The sequence below is a fragment of the Amblyomma maculatum genome, chromosome 6, assembly GCF_055883805.1.
Source record: "Amblyomma maculatum isolate TAMU_Amacu chromosome 6, ASM5588380v1, whole genome shotgun sequence".
Lineage (NCBI taxonomy): Eukaryota > Metazoa > Arthropoda > Arachnida > Ixodida > Ixodidae > Amblyomma > Amblyomma maculatum.
This window is the reverse complement of record NC_139349.1, coordinates 140,934,274-140,957,679: the sequence shown is the minus strand read 5'-3', so window position 1 is coordinate 140,957,679 and position 23,406 is coordinate 140,934,274. Positions and strand designations below refer to the sequence as shown.

At 48.9% G+C, this 23,406-nt stretch overlaps 1 protein-coding gene across 1 annotated transcript in view; it reads right to left on the bottom strand.

The window, feature by feature from the left end:
* LOC146186900 (uncharacterized) overlaps window positions 1-23,406 on the bottom strand; it is a 57,846-nt gene that overhangs the window by 11,622 nt on the left and 22,818 nt on the right. Inside the window, exon 6 of the mRNA XM_084605743.1 lies at window positions 3,715-3,969. Within this exon, the coding sequence (XP_084461869.1) occupies window positions 3,715-3,969 (255 nt within the window). The remainder of the gene's footprint in view (window positions 1-3,714; window positions 3,970-23,406) is intronic.

Here is a 23,406-nt window from a genome sequence, read left to right as displayed (position 1 = left end):
GCCTCACTACCCTTTAGGCACACGTTAGGTTCGTCGCCTTTACAGGCAGTAACCCAATGTAAATACTTCGGTGTCACAATTGCTAACAATGTTTGATGGAACTTACACACTGAAAACATCTGTTCTTCGGCCTTGCGTAAATTATATATTCCGACATAAGCTTACGTTTTCTCCAAATAACATAAAACTGCCTGCTTAGTATTCATTAATTGCGCCTAAACTCAAATATGCAGGCGTTGTTTCAGACCCACTTACTGAACAAAATATTAAATGCCTTGAAATAGTAAAGAGGAAAGTTGTGCGATTTATCGGATCGATATCCTCCGGGCATCATTTCATAAATATTGCATTGCATTCATTGCATTCACGAAGCAAAAGCTCGTGAATGCGGTTTCTTTTCAAGCTCAGTAAAGTATATTTAGCAATTAACCCCTTATCCCATCTATGACGTTCAACATCTAGGCTTATTCGACATCATCATCAGAGTTCGCTATAACGACTTAATTTGCACGAACCGATGTATTCAAGTTTTCATTCCCCCCCCCCCCCCCCCGCGATAACAGATTGGAATGATTCGTTCTTGCCTGTTTTTATTGATTTTTCATTGATTTACACATTTGTTTATTTCGATTAGTTTATTTCACCCCTCTGTATGAAATGTGCAATATCTGCCGTATAGAATAAATGAGAAATTAAATATTGGTAAGTTGTCATTAATGACCTGAGAGTACTCGCCGAGTGGGCTTCAGTCGAGTCTAGTTCTAGTTATTTCCCTTTCGTGATCAGGATCTGCTGCCCCTACCTATGCTAACTAGAAGCATTCCGTCAGTACCTTCAGTGTCTCGCTAGATCTCGCAAACTGCTCTTCTTTCCGAATATTACTTTAGCAGCCTGCATATTACTTCTTCGGTCCACCGCTCTGCTGTGCCTGCCTGTCATTAATCATTCACAGTTCATCACCTGAACTGCCCAGGAAGGTAATGACATCACCTATGTCATTTAAATGTGTACGAATTAATGCATTGCCAAGTATCATAAGTATTAATCCTGCTTCATCAGTGGGACCTTACAACAGAAAACTCAGTATTACTGGCGAAGAAGTCCTTTGGGGGTTCAGCGTGGTCGAGTAACTGGAATTATGTTGCATACAAAGATAGCAGATTGACAGATTTCACCATGATTGCCGTACATAATGCGAAAGTACCCTGGTATCATCTAGGACACTTGTAAAGAAGATGACACTGCGCTCACACTAACGACGATGAAGGCTGCTGGGTGCTTTGCCAATCAGCTTCCTCGCGCACTGGAAGCTCGCCGAGATTGTGCTTTGCAACCCGATCGCTTTGCGTCACCGGTCCTCCGAACCGCCCCGATAAAGCCCTCTTCCTTTATTTGAGGTGCTAGGCACGACTCGTAAATGATCACCGTGAAACTTCGCAGCCGTATGATAACCTATGGCGGCAAACGAGGTAGGCGAACAGCCAGTGACCGCCCCGTCGCAGTCTATCTCATGCTCCGGTGCGATTCGACAGCGAGACCCCGCCGTTTTCAGCGGGTAGAGCGACGTTGAAGACTGGTTGGCCTCGTAAAAGCGGGTGAGTTGTCATACTCATAACAACTGGGATGACTGCATAAAGATCCACAACGTGATCTTCTACTTGAGGGACGTTGCTAACCTGTGGTATCGGATTTATGAGGTCAACATACCAACTTGCGTCACCTTCAAGACAACGTTCGCGGACGTTTTCGGTCGTCCCACAGTTTGGAAACTAGGGACTAAATAATCCTTGCGCGTGCGAGCTCAGCATGAACGTGAAAACCTCACAAGCTACATTGAAGGTGTCGCAGATTTATGCAAGTGTGTCGACCCGTGTATGGATGAGGCTTACAAGATAAAGACCATAATTACGATGATCTATAACGATGCATTACACATGCTGTTGGCAAAGAGCCCCACCATGGTGGCCTCAGTCTGTAACCTTTGTCAAGAGTTTCGACGAGTCGCGCAAGGAACGCCTCTGCACTCATCGCCCTCCCAAAACTGCCGCGTCCATCCCTGGCCTGGCACCGACATTTTGGCTCACGTCAAAGATTTCGTCCGATATAAGGTAGCCCGGCAGCTTCGGCTCCTGTCTGGCCCACGCCCATCTCTACAGCTCAGCTAGTTACCTCTATGGTCCGACACGCCATCACGCAAGAGGTGGCTGAAGCCTTTCCTAGTTTTAACTAACCGGCGCCTATGGCGCCTCATTTTGACCCTGTTCCACTGCAGCCCACACCTGTGTCTGCAGCTTTACATTACGGCCTCCTTGTTGTAGCGCCGTCCCTACCCATGCCTGTGCACATGCCTCCTACGTATGCCGAAGTTACTGCCCGACCTTCGCCGCAGCAGCAATTTGCATACGTGCCGACTATGGCGCCACCGTCGGTCGCTCCACGGTTCCGGTCAATGACGGCTTCCTACAACCCTTAGCGCACAAATGACAATCGGCCTATCTGCCTGCGGTATTCCAGGACACGTCGCCCGCCGGCGCCGCCGTATTCTGCGTTCTGCTCCTGCACGCACTACGCCTCCCTAAAGTTATCCGCACGACACCTTGCGCCCACCTTCGGTAATATCTCCAAGGCAGCCCCACAACTCGTCGCACCAACAGCACATTCAGTTGCACCGCTCGCCGTCCCTTCGCCGTCGTTCCTTGTCGCCAATACAGCGTCGCAGCGTGGCACAAGACTCGGAAAACTAGCAGCCGCAGTTCCTGAGGCACGAACTGCGCACATTTCGCCACCAAGTTCTCCTTTGTCTCCGCCGAACGTTCTCGGAGTTTCTGTTGACGGTTTTCGTGCACTTGCGCTTGTTAATAATTGCGGTACTCTCTACGTCATTAGCGCAGAATTTTGCCATTAGCTTCATGAACTCCCCCCCCTCCCCCCCCCTCCCCCGCATTCCCCGCATTCAGGAATCTCTTCGCACCGCCAGCGCCGATCCAGTCTGTTTGTCTGCTGCTTGCACAGTGTGTGTCGTCAATGTGAACGTCTTATACACCGTCTAGTTTGTAGTGCTTGCCTAATTCGCAAGACCTAATTATTCGGCTGCGATTTTCTTTTCCTTCACCATGAATGCGCCCGTGCCCACTTCGCCTTCTCTGCGCTAAGATTCGGTTCTCGACGACGCGTCGTCTGTTTCTTGCGCCAAACTTGTTGTCGCTGCCGACACCGACATTCCGCCCAACTGTGTTGTGATTGTTCCCATGTGTGTGACGTCGTCTTTCGACGCAACTGTTCTCTTTGCGCCTTCTCCCTCGTTCGCTTCTCGCTGCCACCTTCTCCTTTCATTTGCTGCTATCGGAATTAACCGCGGTGAAGCCGAAATTGTTGTTCCGAATACCTCATCCACTGCAGTCCCGTTACTTCATGCCTCAGAGAGGCGAATGCCTTGGCCATGTTGAAGCTGCTGACCTCATCTCGCCATTGAATGTTGATGCATATTCCCCATAACGTGCCCACGCAGCCTCCTTCACGCTGATTACCACTTCTTTCGATATACTGAGTTTGGACCTCCAATAATCGCCCTTATACAACAGCAGTCCTTGAAACTTGATTTAACGTGGCCTTGTGAATGGACACCCGAGGACATGTTGCAAGCGCACATTAAACTTTATACAGGACATGCATTTTCTTTGCATGACACACGATTGTGACTTAAACAGCGCTCACCGGTGCTGAAGCGCTTTCGCAGCAGCAGCGCCATGCCGCGGATGCGGAAGAAGCGCACGTCGTATGCCCTAGCGGGCTCCAGGGGGCGCAGCAGGTGTCGGCGCGCGCTAGTGTTGAGGCGCGCCTCGTGCGCGCACGTGTCCTGCTGGTCCGGCTCGCAGCATGTGAGCAACAGCTCCTCCTCCGGCACGTCACGACGCAGCGTCCACCGCAGCTCGGCCCACGTCGCACCGCTGCTCACGTCAACGTGCATGCCTGCGCAAGGAGCATCCAAGCTACACTTCTAGGTTTGATAAAGCGGCAAACAGCAAATACGAAAACAAAATGTCATTGTCGTCAGGCTTAATAATTAAATATTTTAGGCGCTTACTATGCTAGAAATTATAATATCCGTCATTGTTTTCACGTTCCCCATTCTCGTGTCAGTTAGTGAATAAAGGTGGTTAAGTTTGTACAGTGAATTAGGTGGAATGAACGCTCACATAGATAGAAGTAGCACCCGCGCCTTTTCGTTTCGACCTGGAGTGCGGTGTCCGTTCCCTATGTTCTCTTCTATCATGAGTGTATCCAGTTCCTTGGCAAGCTCCAAGGACTGCTGTATATCCGTAGCTTACGAAGTTGATATCCTGGCGCCAATCCTGACTTAACATCCCACTGACCTCAAGCATGCAGGTCAAAATCATGCAGCCAATGCGCTAACGATTAGCCAACTAACTGCTTCGCAAGCTGCTTGGAGCACTATGAAAGGTATAGCCAACCTGGGCCAATTGCCACACCATTAGTTGGCAATTGTTGCACCATGGTTGGCAGGAGCATAGGACCACAATCATGGTTGACCTTATCTCGCAGTGCTACACACTGCTTATGAAACGGAGTATAGATGAGCCAAATCCCGGTAATTGGACGGGGAACTGTAACAGTATATTTATTACGTTCTGTCCTAAATCTGGGGACATTGGTTCAGTCGACACCAGAGTCCCACGACTACTAAGCATTGCCCTTGCCTGGGCAGTGACGAAGGCCCAAGACCAAAAAAAAGCACAAAATGTATACAGCAGCGTTGTCGATCCGCACTGGTAACAATACATTTCTGCTACATTGATCGCGAACGCTTGGAAGTAATTTCAGCGGGGAGCTACCGTGTGAAGCGATGTTGCACTAACCTCAATGCACTAACCCTGCCAACCCGATTATTGTACCTGACATGCAGGCTGTTAATGAAGCAATCTAGATCAGGAGTGACCAAGTAGCCAATATATTGAAGCACTGTATTCGCTTAGTTCCGACAGAAGCCTGTAGCAGTCTGCTTGTTCACCTGCCCCTCCTCAAGTGCGTACACATTGCGATTGTTTTTCTGAAATACAAAGGCAATATCACTTCTGGATTGTGACCCCAACCACATCGTGATGAAACAAACAAATGATGGAAGCCGCAAAATGCTTCAACAGAAAAGGAGGCGCTGTATTGCAGTGTCTCGTAATATACCAAACACATAAAACAGATTCATGCTCAAATATAAAATGCACTAAAAATAGGCCTTGAGAGCGCAGTGAAAACACAGCAGTGTGTTTCTCGTCTCCTCTGATGTCGGTATTTCTCCCACTGATTTTATTTGAGCACGGAATCATTTTCAGCAATACAGCATTCAGTGCCCAAACCAGAAATGGACATTGGGGGCAAATGAAGGTGGTCTCTATAAAAATGCTGTCGCTTTCTAGTAAAAAGAAGCTGCTCTCACCGATGGCGGAGTTTTCTTAAGCTAGAAGGGACCAGAGAGTGAAATGCTGGTGCCATTTTGCCGCCCGGACAGGCAAGTCAATGCGTTTGTCAGCCCCGATATTTTGATCACGGATCTCGGAGGCTAAGCAGAACCGCCACTCACCTCGAAACAGCGGCAACCGCTGATTTACTGCAAGGATGCCGCCACTTTGAATCCAGTGCGGGAAATATATTTAAATCCGATTTCCTCGGCCCCAGAGACACGGTTGGGGCGAATACAAGTCATCAAAGCCAGAAAGAGTCAGATAACAAATTGCCGAGAATAGCTGCACGGAGTTACCCACCATGTCCCTTTAACGTGCTCTGACCCTCAAATGGGTGTTTTCGGACATCGCTTTCATTAAAATACGACCTCTGGATCCCATAGAACGCCGTTAATAGTGAATCATCGTGGCGGGTCTACCTTCTTTGCCGCACGTCTTCCTGACTTCGGCTTCCTGCTGGCCCCTACATTTTCGTTTGTATCAAAGCATCCAGCAGATTACTCTCTGAGAGGAGAGTAATATTAAGAGAACACTTTCTAGAGCTATATAGTTGGTTACACTGCATTCCTAATATTTATTGGTTAGTGGTTAGCGTACATTCTTAAGAATACATAAACATTGTGGTGGTTTTTTAATCACAAAGCCGCTATAGCATGACGATTTAACTCTTTCTGGCGAGACAATTATTAAAGCAAAGCCTTTCATGGCCCATAAGTAGTGTGAGCGGATCACACTGGCAGAGAGCGTCGAGAGAGTGTCTGTGGACAGAGCCTGTCATCAGACCGTATTCGCACGAACAGTCAGTCCTATACTACATGGGTTTTCTATGTCATCATCATCATCAGCCTGACTATACCCACTGCAGGGCGAAGGCCTCTCTTATATTTCTCCAATTAACCCGGTTTTGTGCTTCTGCATTCACTTGACCCCTGCGAACGTCTTAACCTCATCTGCCCACCTAACTTTCTGCCGCCCCCTGCTACGCTTTCCTTCCCTTGGAATCCAGTTTGTTACCCTAAGCGACCATCGGTTATCCTCTATTCGCACTACATGTCCTGCCCATGCCAATTTCTTCTTCTTGACTTCCACTAGATTATCAGTAACTTGAGTTATTTTTCTGACCGAGTCTGCATGCTTCCTATCTCTTAATGTTACCGCCCCCCCCCCCCCATTTTTGGTTCCATATCCCTCTGCGTTGTCCTCAACTTAAGTAGAACCCTCTTGGTTAACCCCCACGTTTCAGCCCCATAGGTGAGTAAAGGTAAGGATAAAACTTTGTATACTTTCCTCTTGAGCGATACTGGTAAGCTGCTAGTCCTAATCTGCGAGTGCTTGCCAAATGCGCTCTATCCCAATCTTATTCTTTTTGTTATTTCCTTTTCATGGTGCGGATCTGCGGTTACTACCGGCCCTAGGTAGACATATTCGCCTACTACTTCCAGTGCATCGCTACCTAACGTAGACTGCTATTCCTTTCCGAGGCTGCTGAACATTACCTTCGTCTTCTGCATATTGATTCTCAAGCCTACCTTTCTGCTTTCCCTGTTTAGGACATCAATCATTCTTTGCAGTTCATCCCCCGAGTTACTTAGCAAGGCAATGTCATCAGCAAATCGCAGATTACTGAGGTATGCTCGATCTACCCTTATCTCTGAATACTTCCTCTAAGCAAGCTGTGAATAGTACTGGGGAGATCGCGTCTCCTTGCCTATCACCTTTCTTTATGGAAATTTTGTTTATGCAGAACTATGGTTACTGTGCAGCCACTATATATATCTTCCAGCACTTTCACGTACACCTCGTCTACCCCCTGATTTCGCAATGCCTGCATCACCGCCGAGGTTTCTACTGAGTCAAATGCTTTTTTGTAATCAATTAATGCTATATAAAAGGGTTGGTTACATTCGGAGCATTTTTCTATTACATGGTTTATGGTATGAATATAATCGATAGTAGAGTACCGTTTCCGAAAACCTGCTTGATCCTTTGCTTGATTGCAGTCTAAGGTTGTCCTGATTCTATTAGCGATTACCTTATTAAATACCTTATACGTAACAGACAGTAAGCTGATCGGTCTGCAATTTTTAAGGCTCTTAGCGTCCCCTTTCTTATGAAATAGGATAATGTTTGCATTCTTCCATGGTTCCGGCACCGTCGATGACACCAGGCACTGCGAATACAGGGTGGCCAGTTTTTCTAGCACAATATCCCCCCCGTCCTTCAACAAATCTGTAGTTATCTGATCCTCTCTAGCTGATTTTCCCCTGTTCATAGTTTCTAATGCTTTCTTGACCTCGTCCATTGTCACTGGTGGAACGTCTGACTGTTTTTACCTACCGCCAATCTCATTACTGTCCTGACTAATTTGGCAACTGTAGAGATCTGAATAGAACTCCTCGGCTACTTTATCTTTTCCATATTCGCGATGACGTTGCCCGCCTTGCCCCTTAGCGCATACATCTACTTTTTGCCTATGCCCAATTTCTTCTCTACCGCTTTAAGGCTTCCCCCTTTTTTTACAGCATGCTCAATTTTCTCCATGTTCTACTTTCTTATATCGGCCACCTTGCGCTTATTGATTACCTTTGATATCTCGTCCGATTCTATCTGGTCTACTGGATTGAAAGCTTTCACACTCTGGCATTCCTTAAATTTTTCGTCTCCTTAGACAGCTTACCGGTATCCTCTCTAACAATCCTACTGCCTACTTCTACAGCGCACTCAGTAATGATATCTATGAAATTATTGTTCATTGCTTCTAGGGTAATGTCGCCATCCTCGATTAGAGCTGAATATATATTCTGTATCGAGGTGCTGAACTTTTCTGCCCTCCCCCTCACCGCTAAATCGTTGATGGATTTGTTTCTTACTAATATGTTGCGTTCCTTCTTCAGATTTAGGCTAATTCGGGACCTCACCATCCTGTGGTCACTGCATCGCACTTTCCCGATTATCTCTACATCTTTCATAATAGCGGCGGTTGAGCACACTATATAGTCAATTTCAATTTTAGTCTCCCCGTTAGGACTTTTCCATGTCCATTTCTGGTTCTTCCGTTTGCTGATGAAGGTATTCAAGATTCTTAACTTATTACGCTCTGCAAAGTCAACTAGTAACTCCCCCCTGTCATTCCTAGAACCAATGCCATAGTCGCCTACTGCCTGGTCTCCTGCCTACTTTTTCCCTACCTTGGCGTTGACGTCCCCCATTAGTACAGTATATCGCGTATTTGCTTTTCGCATTGCCGATTCTACATCTTCGTAAAAGCTTTCAACAGCCTGGTCATCATAGCTACATGTAGGTGCATAGGCCTGTACATCCTTCCGTTTATACCGCTTATTAAGCCTAATCACTATGCCTGCCACCGTCTCATTAACACTATAGAATTCTTCTATATTACCCGCTATATACTTATTGACAAGGAAACCTACTCTTAGTTCTCGCCTCTCCGGTAAACCTCGATAACACAGTACATGCCCATCCTTCAGTAGAGTATATGCCTCATTCGGCCTCCTAACCTCACTAAGCCCTATGACATCCCATTTCATACCCTCTAGTTCCTCTAACAGCACTGCTAATCTAGTTTCAATAGCTACGGTTCTAGAGTTAAACGTTGCCAGGGTCAGTTTGCATGGGGTTTCTACGTAGCGCTCCAAAATTTAGTATCCAATCTAATTATAATGCGGACATCTCGATGGTCACCTACAAATCTGAATGGGTCACTCTCAAAACTTGGTCTGTAGATGCCAATAAAGTTTGACCTCATCAAAATTCACCAAAATTCACCTTTCGCCTAATTCCTTTATAGGAAATTCAGTGGTCACCATCAAACTGTGATGGGCCCCTCGACTTCCAAATTTTCACCTTGTTCGGATTTGAGGACAATTTTTTCCTAACGTAAATTGAATATGGCCAACTCAGTGGTGACATTAAAAGGGGGGTAGGCCATCACTAAAATGTTGTTCTTTGACCCCTAAAATTTCACTTCTCCCGCACTTGCCAATTAGAAACGGCTACTAAATAACACTAGTGAGCAACGAAGTGCCCAACTGAAAAAGGAACTACCTATAGGCACGGAACTCGCAAAGTTTTCACCTTTCTGTACGCAAGCAGACTCAAGAGAAACCCCGTAATTTTGAACGCAAAGCTTCACTACGAGGGTCAGAGCCGAGCTTCCCGGATTGAGTATGCCGTATGCCATGTGCCTCAACGTCACAGCCAAGGCCAGCTGCGCAACACGTGCGCAACTCGTCTTCATTAAAAATAAATAGTCTTCATCCTGGAATCGAACTTCCCCGCCGAGCGCTTTACCCACGCTTTTTAGCGCTGTGCCACGCCCTGGGTTTTCTTCTTCTTTATTTTTGGTCAACAAAGTACATACAGGCATAGAAATAACTAGCTTACATTTGACTTAAGCGATGTAATAAATCGTTTTCTTTGTGATAAATGCATCCATTACATCCATTCAGTCAGGCTGCTCAGACTGACTGCGGAGAACATCTCTGAGAAATGTGACACTTTTAATGAAGTTGTCCCTGACCGATCGTACATTTTCTTCGGCGTGCCTAAATGCCATTCGCGTTTTCCAAATGCTGTGGAGGCCCAGCGCCATATTCATGTCGTATGGAGCCTTGTCCCGTTGTACGAGTAGAAACCGGATGCCATAAGGATTATTGGGTAGTTTTTGTTATAAAGCTCTTGCATACTATATCCCAGCAGTCTATAAAAACGTGATCGATGGTCTCTGTTATTTTTTTTACAGATTTTACAGCTCAGGGTCAAGGTACAAAAATACCTTGATCAATAAGCCATGGTTTTACAGGAAGGGTACTGGAGGGAAGCTTCAAGAAAAACGATTTGGCGGTCGGTTTTACGGGCATCTTCCTAACTCTCTTTAGGACATCTGTTCCTGGGCCTCCACAGTATATCGATAGCATAGTGCTACGGGTACATGCTTATACATTTATTTCCTGGATACAGAACTAAGGTACTCAGTCCAAAAATGGACACGAAAAATTTGCAAGGCATAAACAACTTCTCTTAAAGATCCAGTGACAGCGCTGTTTCTGGCCGGATAGCTAGACACAACAAATTCCGGTTTCACGTTACCTAAGCGCATCTGCATCATTGTGCGCCACAAAGGGTTTGTTTGATCGCTCAGAAAAACCAATCGGGATACAGTTTGTCTCAAAAACAAGTTTGAAAGACCAAGGCCAACAATGTTCACGGTAAGAAACAAATTAGGGCACTAGTTCGGTCCCAATTTGAGCTCCAAATGAAAACTGAGAATACTCTATGCAGTTTCTGCACATTCAAGCGGTGCATGCATAAAAAGTGCAGCAATTACTCATTTTTGGTATTCAAAACCAAATAGCTGACACTTGCAAGTGCGAACACTCAGCGGTCAAGCCCTTTCCACCCATCCGCTTTTTGCTTAATGTCAGCCTTTGCAGTTCATGATGACACGATATATGTTGTCAAAGAAACGAAATTTAATAAAGATTGAACTGGATTAGAATAGGTTACATAATGGAGCTCCCGACGTTACGTCCGTCCGTCACTAACGCTCTCCTCCCCCTCCTTGCCTCTATTCTCCTCTATCGCCGATACTCCCTCTATCGGCTCCGCCTCTCCGTTGTTTCGTCCGCTTGCCTGTAGATGCCTCTAGTCCAAATAAATCACCATCATCACACCACCGCTAATACGGCCGGGTCTTTAATTTATTGCGTCCTCTCAATAATAGTTTTGTAGCAACCGTGGCGGCCTTCTTTGACGTGTCTGATGGTCTGCTTCACACGGGTTTTCTTCGCTCGGCGGTATTTCGGTGCAGACGTCGCTTTGCAGATTGCCGTTTTGACTTTCGGCATCGGGTAAGCGTGTTTCACAGTTTTGGCATTCGGGAAGCGGTAGTCTACACATTGTCGCTTCGGTGTGGACTCGTGATGGGGTTCCTCCACAAAATTTGCAGGTGACGCATACGGTGATTTTTGCGGTCGTATGATCCTTTTCTTCGGCCATTCTTCCGTTTCCGCCAGCATAAACTTTGTTTGCTTCACTGGCGTTATATGGCTGCATGCGGATGGGTTTGTCATCATTGAGCTCAATTGTGTGCTCCACATGTGTGCATAGTCCAGGATCACTTTGAGGACTCGTGAAAACATCGATGTTGTTGAAAAGTACGGATTGGAGCTTGCCTGTTTCGTATTCTGTGAAGTCTTGTGGTCTCATTTGCTTGACGAGCTGAATTATGTCTTCCCGTGGTGGAAGTTTGGGACTCTCTTGGTTCTCAAGGTTGTTCTTAATAATGGTTCCACACATTGTTGTAGGGGTTTCCCCGTTCCGTGTGTTACATTGCGATTGTTGCAGAAGGTTGTCATGTCGGTCGACTTCCGTCTGTCGTTCTTGCGAGCTACTGTTTGCTATCCACTCGAGTGTATGAGTTCCATCCGTGTAGCGTCGGATGAAGTCAAACTTGATGCACTGCCGCTAGTTTGTGCCTACGAAGGCTTCATGCGGCACGTCTGACCACTTTCATTTCCCCAGTTGCGCTTGCATTCCCTATGGTGATATGTGCTTGTGTTAGTCCAAATACTGCCGTTCAATCGCCGAATGGCCCTTTGAGTACACAGTTACGTCTTGCACAATATTAAAATTGTGTTCTTGTTCTAAAGCCAACGATAGTAGAGATGTAGTCGAACCTGTGTCCCATAAAGCCAGAGTCTCTATGTCGTTGATTTTCACGGGTACAAGGGATCACATTACCCCCTGAGCGCGCTGTCACGATGCAGTTCGTTCACTGCTCTCGCGTAGCCTTTTCTTTTCGACGCGCGGCGGTTGCCTTCTCTGTGCGTGTGTTGGGTTTCGTGCAATCACGAGCGCGGTGCCCCTTTTGCAGGCAGCAAGCGCAGGTGTCTCCCGGAAGTCTCGTGGGCTTACGTGGTCCGTGCTCGTCTTTCACTGCGTTCTTCGATTGCTCGTTCCGTGGGATTGGCTTCACGCTTGTGCCTTCGCTTTTCATCGCAATCGTGCGCCTGTCGAATTGTCGCGCGTAGTTGATGAATTCAGATAAGGTCATGAAATGCTTTTAGCATGAGTTTCGCGTCATCCGATCGTACACCTTGAATTAACCAATCCACGATGTCGTCGTCACTTAAGGCCTACTTGCCGCGTTTTATGCGTTGCAGTAGGCTGTACATGTAGACGTTCGTATACTTTTTGTCGTCGAGCGTTAATGTTGTCGACCCACTCGCAGAACAGTGCGTGTTTGTCAAATTCTTTTCGTAATGCCGTTATCCAGCTGGAGGGTCCAGGCTTTGAAACTTACGCCATCCGTTCGGTGCCAAGCTGATGCGCGTCCGCGAAGTCTGGAAATTGCGGCGTTGAGCATAGCCATTTCGCCCCATGAACATCTTTCGCGCATGTTCTCTGCAGAAGTAACCCAATCGTCTAGACTCGTTGTCTGTCCTCGAGAACATTGGGAGGCTTGCCGTGAGATCGGGCATTATTGTGATTTGAATTGCAGCGCTGTTAGCCTGTCGTATGGCGTGAGTGCTGCTCTCTGCCACGTTGAATAGGTTTCCACGCGATCCCATTTGTCTTTCCAAAAGGTGTGCCATCTTGTCGCGACCATTGTGAGCTCTATTGTGCCGTGACCTCTGTTGTGCCGTTCGAAGTATTGGTTCATGAGATCCTGGGAGTTTCGCCGAAAAGCACGTTTGGTTGTGGGCCTCGTTGTAGGTCCGCTTCGGAGCTTTGAGTACTTCACCTCGTCGTTGTAAGCCATGCCGCTCGCTTGCTCGTTGCGTACGTTCTGGACGTCGTTCGCTGACACTGGAGGCTGGTAACAGTGCGATTACGCTCCGCGTCGTTGGCCTCGTTCAGCTTTGTCACCAGTCCGTCAGTATTTTTTGGCGTCGTTCATATACATCATAGAGGCAGATAACAGTACGATGTCGTTCCGCTTCGTTGACCCCGTTCAGCTTTGACGGAGGTCCGTGAGTACTCTTTTGCGTCTTCGTTCGCTGACACCGTGGAGGCCGCTGGAGCAGTACGATGTCTTTCCGCGCTGTTTACCTCGTTCAGCTTTGACGTCGGTCTGTGAGTACTCTTTTGCGTCTTCATTCGCTGACACCGTGGAGGCCGCGGGAACAGTATAATGTCGTTCCGCGTCATTAACCTCGTTCAGCTTTGACGCAAGTCCGAAGCACGTGACGTCTTCGTTCCAGCCATTGTTGAATCATATTTTCGGCTTGTTTGTCCGCGTTGGTTTCGTTAATGGGTCCTAGTCGCCATGTCCGCCTTTGCGTCTTCGTGGCGCTACTGCACGTGACATTGCTTGCCATTGACGATAGGTTTTGGTCGCTTGTCCGCGCTGGGTTCGTTCAGAAATGTCCTCGTCGCCATGTCAGCCTTTGCGTGTTCGTGGCACTACTACACGTGCCGATGCTTGCTGTTGACGATAGTAGCATTTCTCGCTACTTGTTTGCATCGGCTTCCTTCAGAAATGATCCTCGTCGCCATGTGAGCCTTTGCAATTTATGATGACACGATCGATGTTGTCAAAAAAAGGAAATTTATTAAAGATTGAACTGGATTAGAATAGGTTACATAACGAAGCTTCCGACGTTATGTCCGTCCATCACGAACGCTCTCCTAAGTCTCCTCGCCTCTATTCTCCTCTTTCGCCGATACTCCCTCTATTGGCTCTGCCTCTGTTGTTTCGTCCGCTTGTTTGTAGATGCCGCTAGTCTAAATAAATCATAATCATCATCATCATCACACCACCGTGTCGTTCCACAACTCTCTGCTGCTCTTATAATGCTCTAATGGTACACCGAAGTACTTCGATGGAACAGTCGTCCAGCGCATATTAGCAAACATTGCAGGTGTATTATCCCATTCACCATGCCTACAACCAATGATTTCCCTGTGAAGAGGAAGAAGTGCACAAGGAACATGCCAGTCAGTGGCATCGTGATTGCTGCGCGTGCTGGAGCTGACTGTGTTCGCTGCCGCTGTGTTCGTCGCTGATCTGCTCAGTCCTGCTGGTCAAGTCCTGTTGATCTACTGAATAAACCCCCCATTCTTACATTTGGTGGAGCTGCCGGTCAAGATCTATCCTCTCGCCCTGGAACTCCGCAGCCGTACATTATCACCTCCTGCGATGCTTGAGGACGTCAACCACAAAGCCGTACAAGTTGGCTCGTCCATCATCTGTCCCGGCTCCCTCCGCCAGCGAGACGCCGCCATCTTCAGCGGCACTGACGACCACGATGTCGAGGACTGGCTCACATCCTATGAACGAGTGAGCGTTTGCAACAAATGGGACGCGGAAACAAACTTAAGCAACGTCATTTTCTATCTCACCGGCGTAGCAAACCTATGGTTTCGAAACCATGAAGCGGACATTCCATCATGGTCCGCGTTTAAAGCTAGCTTCTCTGAAGTTTTCGGCCGACCAGCTGTAAGGAAACTCCGCGCTGAACAGAGCTTGCGTACGCGGTCTCAGCAAGTTGGCGAAAATTTCACGAGCTATATCGAGGACGTCGTCGACTTGTGCAAGCGCGTAAACCCACACATGTCAGAGGCCGAGAAGATCAAACACATTCTGCAAGGCATCGATGACGATGCCTTTCAGATGCTGTCGGCTCGAGATATCCGCACCGTAGCGGAAGTGGTCACACTGTGTCAAAGTTATGATGAACTGCGGAAACAAAGGGCCATAACTCGCGCGAACACCATGCACTCTGAGTCCCTTGCTGGCCTGACAGATGCCGGCGAACATTCTGCGCTCCTGCCACAAATTAAGAGCTTCATTCGGAAAGAAGTTGCTCGACAGCTTTCCCTTGTATCCTGCCATCAAGAACCTTCCTTACACCTAGCTCTCAGTTTGCGCCAAATGATTCAAGAACCGGTAGCTGAATCTCTTCCTCCAGCCCCTCAACCCATGCCTGTTACAGTGCCGTTAACATATGCGGCTGTTGCGGCCCGACCGCCACCTACATATGCTCCACCGTCATCTGCCTACGTTCAGCCGCCTCCTGCGCCTGCGCGAGAACCTGCGCAGCTATGCGACCGGCTCCAAGACCACGTAATCCCTGGCGCACGACGGATAACCGGCCAATTTGTTACACTTGCGGGCTTGCTGGACACATTTCTCGTTATTGCCGCAACCGCCTCCCGGTGTCGGCACCACCTACTCATGGTTCTGCATACTGGTCTCCGACGCCTCAGTATTCCGCGCCTACTGAGCCTCCAGGCCGCCCTCCTTTCTCCCCAGACCGCTCAGCCATGTCCGACCGCCGTTCGCCGTCGCCGCGACGCCACTTTATCTCTCCGATGCGACGTCCACAGAACGCTTCACATGAGGAAAACTAGAGGCCGCAGTTCCTGAGGCGAGAACTGCGGCCTCTAGTTTTCCTCCTGCGACACAGTCGAACTTCCCAAGTCCTCATCTGTCGCCGACAAACCTAATTGAAGTTTTCGTCGAAGGTGTTGCTGTCATGGCTCTAATTGACACTGGTGCTGCGATTTCGGTAATGGACGCAAAACTATGTCGCACTTTAAAGAAAGTGAAGACGCCAATTGCGGGACTTTCGTTGCGAACGGCCAGAGCTCAGCATATCAAGCCTTTAGCAGCGTGCACCGCTCGAGTAGTTATCCAGAATTCCCTTTATACGATTGAGTTCGTCGTGCTGCCAAGTTGCTCGCACGCTGTAATTTTAGGCTGGGATTTCCTGTCGCGTCATGCTGCTATTATCGATTGTGCTCGAGCTGAAGTGGGGTTCTCGACTGTGCCCGATGCCTTACCAGACGCTGATCAATCAAATTTCGGTGCTAAAGCCTTCGTCGCCGAAGATATCGACCTTCCTCCCTGCTCTTCAGCACTTGTTCGTGTCGCTTGTGCATCTATTAGCGATGACACCGTTCTCTTCACACCAGCCCATACTTTCCTGCGCCGCAAGTGCCTTCCATTGCCCTACGCAGTGCTCGCTATTTCCGCTGGCCTTTCCATGTTATGGGCCTCTAACCCATTTAACTCCCCTACTGCTTTGCGCCATGGCGAATGCCTCGAAAGTATCCAGCCAATCGCACCCCTTCTGATCTCTGAGGAACCTGACGACGCGCCGCACTGTGCCGTGACTGCGCTCAGCCCCCCTTCACTTGCGCCCGCTCCCCCCTCTACGGAGTTGTTCCTCCGTTCCATCGACGCCGATCTTCCTCCAGAGCAGCGCTCTCAGCTTCTGAACCTACTACATCACTTTCGATCCTCCTTCGACTCTCATCAAAGTTCTTTGGGTCAAACTTCTACAGTCACTCATCGCATCGACACCGGCACCCACGCACCACTACGACAGCGCCCCTATCGTGTGTCTGCAACCGAACGCCAGGCTATTGAAGAGCAAGTCGACCTAATGATCCAGAATGGCGTGATTCAGCCCTCAAGCAGCCCTTGGGCCTCACCTGTTGTCCTTGTAAAAAAGAAAGATGGTTCTATCCGCTTCTGTGTCGATTATCGCCGCCTTAATAAGATTACGCGAAAAGACGTCTATCCTCTCCCACGCATCGACGACGCTCTCGATTGCTTGCAAGGCGCCGAACTCTTTTCTTCCCTAGATTTACGTTCCGGGTACTGGCAAGTCCCCTTGGAAGCGGCTGATCACCCCAAAACTGCCTTTGTAACTCCCGACGGCTTGTACGAATTCACAGTTATGCCGTTTGGCCTTTCTAATGCTCCGGCAACATTTGAGCGGATGATGGACACCATTTTGCGTGGCCTAAAGTGGAAGACATGCCTCTGCTACCTCGATGACATTGTCGTCTTTTCTCGTGACAGTGACACACACCTCTACCGTCTGAAGCACGTTTTGACCTGCCTATCTGATGCCGGACTGCAGCTGAATTTGAAAAAATGTCGTTTTGCCGCCCGCCAGCTCACCATTCTCGGCCACGTTGTTTCCAAAGAAGGTGTATCTCCAGACCCTGTCAAACTTCGTGCCGTAACAGCCTTTCCCAAACCGACTTCCATCAAATATCTACGTAGCTTCCTCGGGCTGTGCTCTTACTTTCGCCGCTTTATTAGGAATTTTGCTTTCATTGCTGCTCCCTTGACAGAACTTCTGTCCGGCAGTTCCGACCTTTCGTCGTGGTCACCAGCGTGCGACGATGCCTTCAATGCTTTACGACACATCCTCACGGCACCGCCTGTCCTACGTCACTTCGACCCCACAGCGCCTACTGAGGTCCACACAGACGCCAGTAGTATTGGTCTCGGCGCTGTGCTCGCTCAGCGCAAAGCAGGTCATACTGAATACGTGGTCGCCTATGCTAGCCGTACACTCACGAAGGCTGAATCCAATTACTCTATCACTGAAAAAGAATGCTTAGCGATTATTTGGGCTCTTACTAAATTCCGCCCTTACCTCTATGGTCGCCCTTTTGACGTAGTGACGGACCACCATGCGCTTTGCTGGCTTTCCTCACTGAAAGACCCGTCCGGCAGACTGGCAAGATGGGCTCTTCGCCTTCAGGAATATGATGTCCGCGTTGTTTACCGCTCTGGCCGCAAACATCACTACGCCGATGCAATTTCCCGCTGCCCCCTTACGTTCGCAAATTTGTGACTATTTCCACACTGACCCACAATCCGGTCACGCGGGCGTCTTCAAGACATACACTCGTCTCCGGCTGCGTTACTACTGGCGGGGTATGTACACCTTTGTACTCAAGTACGTTCGCTCATGCTTAACCTGTCAACGTCGCAAGCCATCTCCTCAACGTTCTGCTGGAGAGTTGCTGCTGTTACCCAGCCCACCACGTCCTTTCGACCGCGTCGGCATTGATTTGTACGGGCCGCTTCCCTACACTGCGGCCGGCAACCGCTGGGCTATCGTAGCCGTTGATCATCTGACGAGGTATGCAGAAACCGCCGCACTTCCATCTGCCACAGCGTCTCTTGTTCTTCGCCATGGCGCTCCTCGAGAGCTGCTCAGCGACAGAGGACGCGTTTTCTTGAGTGACGTTGTGAAAGCCTTGCTCACTAAGTGCAACATTATTCATAGAACCACCTCCGCCTATCATCCCCAGACTAATGGCCTCACTAAACGTTTCAATCGTACCCTTGGCGACATGCTCTCTATGTACATCTCCTCCAACCACTCAAACTGGGACCTCATCCTTCCGTATGTCACGTACGCATACAATACCGCAACGCAGTCTACTCTGGCTTCTCTCCTTTTTTTTTCCTCTACGGCCGTCACCCCTCTGCTAGAATCGACACCATACTCCCGTATCAGCCAGACATATCAGAGTATACACCTGCGTCTCAAGCAGCCCAGCATGCGGAAGACTGTCGACAAATCGCCCGCGCATTCACGGCTAACACCCAGTACCGCCATAAATCCAACCATGACAGCCAACACTCGACACCGCACTTCTCGTCTGGCGCTCTTGTGTGGCTATGGATACCTTCCAATGCCCCTGGACTATCTTCAAAATTTCTTGCTAAATACCATGGCCCATACCGTGTTCTGGAGCGCACCTCTCCGGTTAATTACGTGGTGGAACCTGTTACACCGTCCCATGATCTACGCCGGCGCGGACGCGAGATTGTTCACGTCCAGCGCCTCAAACCCTATTACGACCCTGCCGTCTTGCTCACGCCGTAAGTCCCCAGGATGTCGCCTCTTCGTCCCGCGGGTAATTGTGAACAGGAAGAAGTGCACAAGGAACATTCCAGTCAGTGGCATCGTGATCGCTGCGCGTGCTGGAGCTGACTGTGTTCGCTGCCGCTGTGTTCGTCGCTGATCTGCTCAGTCCTGTTGATCTACTGAATAAACCCCCCATTCTTACATCCCAATGGATTTCACACCCTGTCTTTTTGCAGTAGTCACGCGCAACTCGACTAACTTCTTTAATGCTTTCCCGATCTGCGCAAAAAACTGCGATATCGTAAGCGTAAGCCAGTGCTTTTACCTGCGTAGAGTGAAGAGTGAACTATCATTCAACAAAATAGGTTAGATGATGTAGTTGAAATACTTGCGGCAATGCCTAATTTTACTCACTTGCAGGGTGAAAGTCATGAGAGGTTGGATAGGATTTATGCGTGGCTTGAAGTGGTTCCTATGTGCAATAGTTACAGATTCTGCGCCTTTACTTTCCTGTAAACGAATTATAGCACACCGATGAAAGGCGCGCTCGACATGGAAGCCAAGGAGCGTTTAGCTGCTGGCGAACGGCGCAGAAGGCTGGAGAAATTAGCTTCTCCTGATCCCGAGGTAGTCACTACTTTTCGCGACGTATATCCAGGCATAACAGAGCTAAGCCATCTTTAATTTTTTATTATGAACCACTTCAAGTCTCGTGTGAGGGCTTCGAATATGTTGAAATTTGTTGCAGTTGCATTTAATTTTTTTCTGCAGAGCGCCTTCGACAAGGTGAAGCACTCAGCGATCCTATCCCAAGTCTCGAAACTCAACATGGGAGAGAGATCATACAATTACATCAAAGACTTCCTCACGGACAGAACGGCCGAGCTCAGAGCGGGGGACTTCCAAGCACAGGAGAAGAAGCAGGGAAGCACAGGCACACCTCAGCGATCGGTCATCTCGCCGGTGCTTTTCAATCTCGGGATGATAGGAGTAGCTGAAAGGTTGAGGAACATCAAGGAAGTCCGACATACGATATACGCGGATGACATAACGCTGTGGGTGGAAGGGGGCAGCGATGCCCACATCGAAACCACCCTACAGGCGGCCGTTAATGGGCTCAGATTCTCGCCGAGCAAGTCGGAGCTCCTCGTCTACCCGCCCGTCAAGCACCGCAAACCTAAGAGCAGCCCGAGAGAGTACGAGGCAATCAAAGTCAAGACCAGAGAGGAAAACGCGATCCCAAGAGTCAACAAGATCAGAGTGTTGGGGATGACGATCGAGACGCACGGCAGAAACGGCGAGACCGTCACCCGGCTCATTGCGAAAGCGGCGAACGCCACAAGACTACTCAAACGAGTCACGAACAAGAAAAGTGGAATGAGGGAAGAGAGCCTGATCAGACTGATCCACTAGTTCGTCGTATGTCACGTAGCGTACGTGGCAGCCTACCAAAAGTGGAACAAGAGCGAGAGAAACAAGATAGATATACTCATCCGCAGAGCCTACAAGACGGCACTGGGACTGTTCGAAACAACGAGCACCAAACGCCTATTGCAGCTAGGGGTGCACAACACGCTGGAGGAGATAGCGGAAGCCCAACGTGCCGCACAGCTCGAAAGACTGTCTACGACCAAGGCCGGCCGGAAAATCCTGGTCAACCTGAGAATTGGATATCAAGGCAGGGAGCAGACGCAGCTCTCCATCCCCGATGAGATCAGGCGCAACATCAGAGTGGACTCGGTACCTAAGAACATGCACCCGGAGTATAACAAAGGGAGGAGAGCAGCGAGAGCCAAGGCGCTGATAGACGAGCACGCGACCGACACACACGCACGCTACGTTGACGCGGCTGAGTATGCCAAGATACACGGGTTCACGACGGTCGTCCTTGAAGCGACCGGCATCGTTCGCACGACCGCCCAGTCCATCGCTGATACATAGAATGTATCCCGAGACGCACCCGACAGACTAATGCAGAGTCTGCCGAACGGAGACGGCCGGTTTCGCACACATGCTGTGGAATTGTACCAAGTACCAGGAAGAAGCTGTCTGGGAGGATCCCGCCGCGACTGGAAGCAGCCGCAGGGAGCGACAATCAAGAGGAGCAACTCTGGGCCGTCCAGCAGGTCATGAAGGCGCTGGCCCGGCATGGAACCAGCGAGCCGGCCACGGCGAGCGGGGACCCAGGCCGCGCGGCCGGTGCCCAGAGGACGACGTAGGCCCTGTCCGGAGCGCGCGCGCGCGGGCGCACGTTCTACTGCAGGCCCCGAATAAACGTTTTACCAATTCAATCTCAGTCTCGTGGCGACTTTAACAGAATATTGTCTGGTAAATTATTGTTTACGACAAAATAATAATAATAATAATAATTGATTCACAAGGAAAGGAATGATGCAGTATCTGTAACACTTTTTTTGTGGACACCTGTACAGCGCAGTAAGGGAGAAGAGGAAGGTGGGAGAAAATGCGGAAATAGGGAAAGGACTGGCCTAGTGGAGGGCTCAGGAGTAATTTCGACCGCCTATGGACCTTTATCATGCACTGGCGTTTAACATGCATAAAAAACAAAAAGGTCAGATAGTTGTGAGGAGTAAGGCCGTGTAGCGGCGATAGCGCACGAGTTCCCCCGGCCATTTAAAAATGCAGCCACCGTCGATAGGCGATGAAATGCAAGAACCTAAGCTTTTATCCATCGCAATCTCACTTCGCATAAATATCGCCGATACGAATCGCTTGATACCACCCGCATGTGTCTAAGATCAGTGGGTCGCGAAATATGCAAATATGCAATCGACCCCTCCAAACGCGAATATTGAACATTTTGGACCACGAAAGGTTGATGACGCGACTCACCCATCAAAATGAGCGTAGATTAATAATTTCAGTTTTACACTTCTGAACCAAGCTAATCGTTAGACATCACTCCGGTCTCTGTATCACCATCCATAGCATCACAATTTTAGCGTGATGCATAGTTATATTATTACATAAAATTGAGCGCCCCACCGAGATGCGTTCGATTGAAGAGCATTAGCTGTCCAAAGCGGTTATCCATCGATTGGTAGACAGTTTATTCATTTTGAATATCTACAGCCCCAGAAAGAGAAAACTGCTCCGCTAATAGCGATCATGAAAAAGCCTTTTAAATCAGCGCTAACCAACCGTCGGTAGTTGCAGGAAACTTTAATTTCCGCCATATTACATGGCGGAAAGGTACGCAGCGGTGGCGTAGTGGTAGAACATCCGCCTCGCATGCAAGAGGACCGGGGTTCAAATCCCGGTGCCGCGCAATTCTCCACCGGATGAAAAAAAAAATCCGCGTGTTGATGGAATTGCATAAACAGGTTTGGGGGCGACCTGATGCCGGTGAACACATCCAGCAACGCACTCCCTCGCCAAAACAGGATTTGGCCACCCTGGTGCAGTAATTGGCCGCAACCTCCTATGATAACCTCCATAAAACCCCGGCCCTCAGTCACCAGCGGCTGCGGAACAACTGACCACGGCGGCGGTCAGACCTGTGACGCAGCAGGGGGTGCTGAGAAAGCCTGGCTCCGCTGGACAGGCCGCCATTGAAAACTGACCCTGGCAACGTTTAATGCTAGAACCCTAGCTAGTGAAGCTAGCTTAGCAGTGCTGTTAGAGGAACTAGAGGGCATGAAATGGGATGTCATAGGGCTTAGTGAGGTTAGGAGGCCGAATGAGGCATATACTGTACTGAAGGATGGGCATGTACTGTGTTATCGAGGCTTACCAGAGAGGCGAAGTAGGCTTCCTTGTCAATACGTATATAGCGGGTAATATATATGAATTCTATAGTATTAATGAGAGGGTTGCAGGCATCGTAATTAGGCTTAATAAGCGGTATAAACTGAAGGTTGTACAGGCCTATGCACCTACATGTAGTTATGATGACCAGGCAGTTGAAAGCTTCTATGAAGATGTAGAATCGGCAATGCGAAAAGTAAAGACGCAGTATACTGTACTAATAGGCGATTTCAATGCCAAGGTAGGGAAAAAACAGGCAGGAGACAAGGCAGTAGGTGACTATGGCATTGGTTCTAGGGGGGAGTTCTAGCAGGGGGGAGTTACTAGTTGAGTTTGCAGAGCGCAATAACTTACGAATCATGAATACCTTCTTCAGCAAACGGAAGAACCGGAAATGGAGATGGAAAAGTCCTAACGGAGAGATTAAAAATGAAATCGACTTCATAATGTGTTCAACCCCCGCCATTATGCAAGATGTAGAGGTAATCAGGAAAGTGCGATGCAGTGACCAC